Raw genomic sequence first — 8,733 nt, 5'->3', positions numbered from 1 at the left:
ACGCAAGGCATACTAGGCTCTTTGGTGAACACCGACGGAAATGCAATGTTAAAAATATTAGCACACTTGGCATTTGTGGTAACTTCACCCGATTCGTTAGTGAGGGTGATAGTGCGGGATGGTTTTGGATTGACGCTCTGCCAAAATTTTTTTACGTTATCACTCAGCATTTTGGGTAGGTCTGTGTTAAAAAATGCGTGCTTGGCGTTGCGAATTGCTGTAAGATAGTCATTTTCGGCGGAGTAGTATTTATCCCATGCGCATGGCGTTCCTTTAGATTTTGCCTGGTGGAAAAGGCGTTTTTAAAGCAAAGCTTTTTACCTCTACCCCCCAAGGGTGCTTTCGCGACCGTTGGTGTCACCAGAAAACTCCAGCGAACAAATAAAAGAATTTACTGGCACCACCGGGAATCGAACCTGGAACTAATAGACTAACAAAGCGAGAGCCCGTTGTCTTACCGATTTAGCTACGAGCCCACGCGAACACTGGGAAGACAGGTGGTGTACTCACCAAGCCCATCTACGGGTGTACCCCCTGCGTTCTCGCTGAATACCACGTGAAAGCGTCACGCTACCACTCACGCCCGTCTAGCGGCCCTGTACGCACCTTGTTCATGTGCTAAGAGTTACAAAAATTAAAGGAAGCTCACACCAATGCATGGCATCTCACTTTTAGTAAGGCAATGTGCTAAAGCCTGTGGCCTCCAGTGTTGCCGTAAACAATCACAGCTCCTTGTCGTCCACCCTCACGCCAAACCAAGGAATACATTCAAATACTCCTTGATGGCCAGGCCATCACTCCAAGCCCCAGCATCAAGATCCTGGGCCTACATCTCGAAGCTAACACCAAAAGTGACGTCTCCTTGCGGAGCCTCAAAAACAGCATTAATCAAATCCATACACATGATCAGGCGAGTTGCCACCAAGAAGCGAGGCCTAAAGGAATCCCGAACCTTTCGATTAATCGAAGCTTTTGTACTCTCGAGAGTTACTCACGTCAACCCCCTGTCTTCTCGACAAGGAAGACATAGAGATGCTTTATATAATGATTAGAAAGGCGGTCAAGCAGGCCAATTGGTCTTCTCATGAGTGCGTCCACACAGAGGCTGCTTAGCACGGGGCTCCACAACATGCACGGTGGAAGAGCTGATAGACGGCCATCTTTCTAACCAGAAGGTCCGACTCAGACTCAGAACTTCGGTGGGTAACCCCATGCTTCACCAGATTGTTTGGGCAGCCCAGAATATCACTCCGCTTGACGTACTCCCAGACTCTTGGTGACTAAAACTAAAGATGATCCCTTTGCTTAGAAATATGAACCCCCCACATGACGAGGGTCACCGAAAAGCACGGGCTCGAACGCTAAACACCACCCTCAGTGGGGATCATGCAGTTTTCTACACAGAGGCCTCCAAACATCGAGGGCAGCAATTCGCCATCACTGTGGCTACCTCCGGAACCAACATCCTTGCGTGTATCTCGCTTAGGACCCAAGAAATGACGGCAGCAGAAGAGACAGCCATCACCTTGGCTATCGTTCAACCAGGGGTTCGGAGGGTAGTCATCGATTCCCAGCAAGCCTACTGGAATTACCAGTAGGGTTGGGTGTCCTGACCTGCAAAACGCGTGCTTTTTATAAAAACCACTCCCCAAACGGTTCCATCCAGCTCATCTAGACATCCCCTCACGCTTCAATGGAGGGCAACAAATACGCCCAACCAACAAGCCAGCGCTTTTACCTCCCGTGCTATGGAGCTGCACGAGGACAGTCACCCGCTTGTCACATTCAGGGAGATAACCCAGGAGTATCGCCTCCTGAGACAGACCGTACCTTCGCCTTACCCTGACCTTTCGAGAGAACAAACTACCCTACGGCGCATACAATTCGGGCTCCTTCCCACAGCCTACGCGTCTTACCTTAATGTATCCGAATCGCTACGACGCTGAATGTAAATTTTGCTCAGAAGTAGGAACACTCCGCCCTGTAATCGGGGTGTTCGACTTTACCCCTGAGCACCCTCCTCTCTTTCGGTCAACTATCCAACAAGAGCAATGGGAGATACTGCTGTCCAGGCCCTCTCTACCTACCCAGCTTTAGCGGGTGGACAGAACACAGGCCGCGCGGACTGCATATGGGCCCCACAGAAGAAGGAATCACTCCCCAGAGCTGCACTCTGGGCCGTTCAGAAATCTGAACAGAAGTATTTCTTCCTCCTCCTCCTTCTCTGCCGCAAATCTCGTCGCCTCCGTCCGCGGCGCAGAGACGGAGAAAACAGATCATCTAACACCGGGTTGGAGCTTACTTTAATTTTATAAAAAAAGTTTCCACTCTTGTGCTACACCAATACAACTCAACCAAGCACCATTCATGCTTCATTCATTGATTTAACCTTAACAAGAATATCTATTTGAAGAAATAAATGGTGTGGTTAAGTGCTTTTCACTTCAATCTGGTTTTCCTATTTGTAGAGCCATGTGAGTGAATTTAAGTGACGTCGCATGGGTATTCGTTATGGGTGCCGTTTACAGCTTTGCTTTCCAACCACATTCACGGGGTGGATTGGCGCGATTTTTTTTTTCTTGTTGCTTAGTCGGTTTAACGTTTTAGTATACCAGGGCTTTTGCTGCGTGGCACGAAGTGTGGTCTTCGGAATAAACTTATTTTTCAGTTCACTAAGCTTTTGTTTAAAAACTACCCAATTTTCATTAACGGATCGGTTACGGAAGTTGGCTTCAAAATCTGGGAAGAAGCTACTGAGTTAGTTATTAATTTCTTCATAGTTACCTTTATCATATAAACATATTGTTTTGTTTAGCATTTCACGTCGTTCTGGGGAAAATAAGAAATCTGCATGAATAACTTTATGGTCGCTAATTTCTTCGAGATAGGTAATCGACGATAAGCTAGAAGGATGGGTGGTTAGAATGAGATCAAGGATGTTTGCGGAATTGGCGGCAACACGTGTTGGCTCTGATACAAGTTGTGATAAGTTAAAGTTGAAACAGGCATCTATAAATTCTCTCGAGTCTTTCTGGTTTCCTTGTGTGGTTGTTCCGGTTTTCCAGTTAATATTAGGAAGGTTAAAGTCACCAAACAGCAAAATATGGGCATTCGGGTGGGCTGTGGTGAGCGCATTTAGCATGTCATTAAGTTTTTTTGCGAAGTCTGGATTTGCATTTGGTGGTCTGTAGCAGACACCAAGCAGTATCGTTTGGGGTGAAGCCCGGCAATGAAGCCATATGATTTCTATGTCAGATGCTATGTTGATGGCGGAACATGATAATTCCGGGCCGACGGCGATTAGTACGCCTCCTCCGCGAGTGCATTCGCGATCTTTTCGGTATATGCGGAAGTCAGGTAGATCTGCAAGAATTTCAGTGTCCGTCACGTCATCGGTAAGCCACGTTTCTGTTAGTACAACAAGATTGGCATTGGATGACGTCACAAGGCTTGATATTTTTTCTCGTTTCGGTAAAAGCTGCGTATGTTAGTAAAGACTACAGATAACGAAAGATTGTTTTGTGCTGGATTTGGGGGGCGGTTTGTTACTTTCTTCGTTCGAGGGGTTTGCTATGCGATTTCTTTAACAGTCTGTGAAGCATTGTCAAAAATGTAACGTTTTGAGCCCATATGAAGGGTTTTATAACGTATCTGAAACTTTGTTGATTTTGTTTTCGCGAAATTAACTAAGTGTCTGCGGGCGGTTCGGACAGACTGGGAGAAGTCTTCGCCAATGCTGAAGTCTGTTTCTTTCAGCTTGGGTGCATTTGTAAGTACGGTCTCTTTGGTTTTATGAAAGGTGAACTTTGCTATTATAGGGCGGTGGCGATTAGCGGCATGGCGTCCGAGGCGATGTGCGCGATCTATTTCTTTTGGGTCGATGGCTACCTGGAGGTGTTCAAGGCAGTGCCTGATAATTAGCCCTTCTGATTCTGCATTTGTTTCAGCTGGGTTAGGATCTGGAAGGTTGTAGAATATTAAGTTATTACGCCGTGAGCGGGTTTCTGCGTCGTCTAATTTAGCCTTAAGCTCGGAGACCAAACGGTTCGTTTCGGTTGTGTACGTACGGATCACTTCAAGATCTGCTTGTAGAGGCGACAGGTTCTGGTAATGGTTTTCTACTTCAGTCATGCGTTTACTTAGGTCAGTTATGGTTTGGTTGGTTGTTGATAGCTGGTTTTTAAGTTCTTGCACCTCAGTGAGAAGTGTAGCTTGCCCAGCGGAAATTCTTTGTAGTTCGGTGAGGATTTCTTGCATTTCTGGGCCAGGGTTAGTCTCGACATCACCGGACAATAACAACAGTAGAGAGGAGGTGGTATGGGCGCACTCAAGGATGATTTCACAAAGGCACTGTGGGCTCGGCAGCTGCACCAAGTAGTAGTTACTTGTCTTTTTAGCAAATAGGCTATTGTACCTACTAACCTGCATGACCAGGGCGAAGCGATAAGTGCGCTGCGACGTGGCACAGCTGCCTAGCCCACGAAGTGCTGCCGACGGGCGTTGCTCTTTTATAGCTGGGGGGAGCGATGATGTTGGCTGCGATGGTGCTGTCCAGGTTGAAGTGAGGGTGGGGGGGGGTCCGGTAGCGTTGTTGCCAGCAGTGGTGCAGCCGCGGTGATAGCGTATTGGCCAGCACCTGCCTCGCTTTCACAAGGTGGCAGCGTCCCGTTCCAAGCAAAATCCAACGAAGGATTCACCAGGGCGGGAAGCAGTAGGTGCAGGACCATTGCTGGGAATACCTGCATGACCAGGGCGAAGCGGTAAGTGCGCTGCGACGTGGCACAGCTGCCTAGCCCACCGATATAGCCGAACCCGCTAATAGTTCGATATAGCCGAACTTATTGTTACAAGTTCGCAATCCGCGGGAGCCCCCCTCCCCTCCTCAACTCCACTATCCCCGCATGCAAAAACGAACACAGTAAAGTAGCCGTTACCATACCCAAAATAATCCATTTATAAAGCTACTTTCCGCCTGAACTTCCTACTTTGCAAAGAAAAAAGCGGTGATTTTTGTTTTCACTTTTGTTCTGGCGGCTTCAACTAGAATAGCATTCTCTGCACGAAACATTATTTGCACCAGTTCGAGTCCGCGTCCTTCAAAATCTAAGAAGCATTGGCGGAGCACATTGACTGCCGAAAGCGCTTCATTATAAGCGTCGGACGGCTTTCACTGGCGACATCATCGGGAATGTGGGGGAGCTCTTCCCACAGTTCACCGATGCTGCTGTCTTGGTCCGGACTCGCTGACTGCGCGGGTTCCGTCGTGAGTCCCGCGCGTCGGAAACAGTTACGGAAAGTGTCGGGCGTCATGTCGCTCCGTGCTAGGCGCAATATCTAAGTCGCAACTCTTGATCCGTGGTCGCGGCCAATCCACATCTCAATCGCCGCTCCGAGACCATGAATTTCGGCGGCCATTCTAGGCGCTCAGAGTTCGATATATCGGATGTGAACTTCGTTATAAGGAATATGTTTCCCATGTATTTCCGTAACTGAATTATTTTTGTTCGATGTATAGCATAATTCGCTCTAACCGGGTTCGTTATCGCCGGGTTTGACTGATCTAAAGCAGGCATTCCTGGAAAGGCGTGAGGTAAACTGGAATTCGACGGAGGCCACCCGTTTGTGACGCGCCGCCGCCCGAATGATGCAATGGCGCATAATAATGCAGCAGTACGGATACCATTTATCCCTGACGGAGCTAGCCTTGAACGATATAAGGATATGCACGCGTGGACCCTTCTAGGGGCACTGAGGAAACAGGTGCACGCGGAAGTTTGGCTTTATTGCGACCTTTCGAAACAAAATAATGCAAATCGCTCAGTAATTAAGACTCCGTGCGGGTGCACTTCGCCGCTTCCTCGAAGATAATGTTTCTGGCTATATTTTATCTTATTTATTGCTTTTTTTTCTTTCTGGGCACAGTGTACTCGCATACGTTTAGTCGTGTTCTGCCATACAGCTGTAGAAAAATTGGTCCAGCTAGTTGGTCAAAACAGCAAGTTCTGCATGATCTGCAAAGACCAAAAGAACGGCGGATACATTGACACTGTGGCCTAAATGAAAATATATCTGCCCTTATTAACAGGGCTGATGTTCCTTGCCTTATATGTCCTAGTTCCTGGGCTGTATAGTAAATACTGGTTGCAAACTCAACGAATATGTTTCCCCGTTTCACTCGGGTTCGCTGCACTCCTCGCACCTGGCTTCAAATAATTCACATGGTGCAGCCGCCATCGCTCAAAGCTCGTCTGATAATGGCACATTTTAGCGAAATGTTTCTAGATATGTGTATTATTTTGACCTAGCGTGTAGTCTACGCGGTTCGGCGAACATCTAATTTTACACTAACCGCTGCCGCTTCCCTGAATTGTTTTAGCCGAAAGAACGTGTTTGCTGTTGTGTATTTATGGGCGAAGGGCTGCTTGGCCACGCAAAGCTAAAGAACATAGTTTTATAGCCCCTCCGCATTAGTTTAACCATATGAAGTTGTGCGTGGTTTTCTTTTCAATGTGTATAGGAAAATTTTTCTAAAAGCCAACCAAAGTTCAGTTCATATAGCCAACGCAGGTGAATAAGGTGCAAATGAGCGGTTTTCTCTAGGCTTCTTCAGTTAAGATAAGAGCTTCTAGATTTCTTGTGAACGCAAGAAATACGAGGATTTTGATGGGACTAAACACTCTGGGGAGCCCTCGTCACAGAAAGCCAATTTGCGGTAATTTGTAAAATGAAATGGTCTGTGAAAATCAAAAGATAAATTCGTATCTAAAAAAATTATTTCAAAGGAGCTTTATGCGGCTACGACTCCGTGCATTTTTCATGTGCGCAAGCAACCTTGCGGTAAAGCCAACTTTATCGTGTGTGTTAAAGGAGTACTGACACTAAATTTTCGTGTTACGTTTTTTTCGCTGCTATGCGTGCCTACCAGTCCACTAATCATAGAATGACAGATTAGACGGTCGAGCGAGCGTAAACATTAATTTACGGCGTCGTTTATTCGTGCAAGTTTCGGTTTCGACTGAAAAACGCCGAGCGGCCACCATAACAGGATGTATCACATGACGTCACCATTCTTGCCGCATCGCTGCCTCTCTGGAAGCGCGCGCGAGCGAGTGCACGCGCGCGCCAAGACCGGCCGAGGTCTTCGCCGTCCCCACAGGCCCGGGCAGCATGACGTCAGCCCCAAAACCATGACGTGTACACACGCCCGAGCAGCGCGCGCCAACCACAGCCAGCGCGTCGGCTTTGTCACGGGAGCCCCGACGTCGGCAGTTTGGGGCAAGTAGCACATGATGTCATGTCGGCCCGCTCTGGGCTTTCTCGTGCGGGCGTCGATTAAAATGGATTTTAAATATGTTTCGCTGAACTGTTGCTGTTGAAACTTGCTGGGAGATATCTCCTGATAAAAAGGAAGCGTTTTACATAGTTATCACAGCTTTGAAATTTCGTGTCAGTACTCCTTTAAGCAGAAAACGGCTGTAACTCTTGTCAAAACGTTGCCAAAAACAATTAGACGACAATCGGCTGTTCACACGACTCTATCATTTGTCCGAGTTTTGTTCACTTGTACTAGTTAGTTCACAGTGAAATTGTGAACGTCCCCGATTATCGGTCTGCTGTCAAATACATGGGGACCTACGGGAGGAGTATGGCTACAGATACCGGCTCTGACTATTGTTTTATTAAAAATAATTCACGACAAAAATTATATCACAATTGGACGCTAACTCATCGTTACGCCGAGTTTCACTTACAGGTCATAATTAGCTAGTCCACTATTGCTCGCAACATTTTTCTAAATTCTCTGTCCTGTGCTAAACTGCTTCGCTGGTCATCCTGAGCCATCCAGCTCATGATTTTTTTAACATGAAAATATGGGTCCGCCTGCAAGGGAGTGTAATGGGTGCAGTGGGATGTGCTGTGTGTGTAAAGTTTTGAGGAATACTTGCGCCTGTCTGTAAGGTAAGGTGAGAAGTGGCGTTTTCAAAGGTAAGAATTACTGTGTTCCTCGTGTGTCCACGACTGCGGCGGTACAGTTTGTCGTGTTAATGATGCATTTTCCCTCCCGACAGAAATTGCAAGCTCTCCGTTTGGTGATGTAGGACATCACCACTGTCTTCTTATAGGTTTTGGAAAGAATCCACACCATGCATATATGTTTCCGCTTAGAGTGCCACCCGTCAACTCTTTTGAAAAGGGCGTACGCGAGCACTTGGCTGGTGCCAAAGTTCTCATGTCGGAACGCCAGGTCAAGGAGAGAAGCAGGCGATCCAATACAGGTGTTGCCATGCGGGGCAACCAGTGTTCAACATGCCCAATAGCGGCTCGCTTGTTGCACCCGCGAGGCCCTGTGCCCAACGCCAGGACAAAATTCCGGGAGCAACCACGTCCGCGACGCCTTCGTCGGCAAGCGCGGCTTGGTTCGCCAGGACAGCAGCGGGAGGCTGGCTTGCTTGTTGCATCCGCGAGTTCCTGTGTCCAACGGCAGGACTTCTTCTCGGGGCGCAACCGCGTCCACGACGTCTTCATCGGCATGTCATGCTTGGTTCGCCAGGACAGCCGCGGGAGGCTGGCGCTTCGAGCTCTAGTGACTGACGTGCTCAGAGACTCCACTGTCGCATTGTTAGAGCGTGACAAGCTGCACACTGACAGTGGCAGCACTGACGTCGCGCCATTGAATTGAGTGTACAGCATGTACCCCAGAAGGTGATCGCGTGTTGCATGTACAATGTGCCG

General features: G+C 48.0%; 1 protein-coding gene across 1 annotated transcript; it reads right to left on the bottom strand.

The window, feature by feature from the left end:
* Nucleotides 1-3,510: 3,510 nt before the first annotated feature.
* LOC144141207 (uncharacterized) lies at nucleotides 3,511-4,428 on the bottom strand. Its single transcript, XM_077672773.1, has one exon. The coding sequence runs from the start codon at nucleotides 4,426-4,428 to the stop codon at nucleotides 3,571-3,573; it is 858 nt and encodes a 285-aa protein (XP_077528899.1). The 3' UTR covers nucleotides 3,511-3,570.
* Between the last annotated feature and the right edge of the window lie 4,305 nt (nucleotides 4,429-8,733).

Source organism: Haemaphysalis longicornis, unplaced genomic scaffold, assembly GCF_048455015.1.
Source record: "Haemaphysalis longicornis isolate Haplotype H1 unplaced genomic scaffold, Haemaphysalis longicornis Haplotype H1 scaffold_1, whole genome shotgun sequence".
NCBI lineage: Eukaryota > Metazoa > Arthropoda > Arachnida > Ixodida > Ixodidae > Haemaphysalis > Haemaphysalis longicornis.
This window is presented reverse-complemented; position numbering and strand designations above follow the sequence as displayed.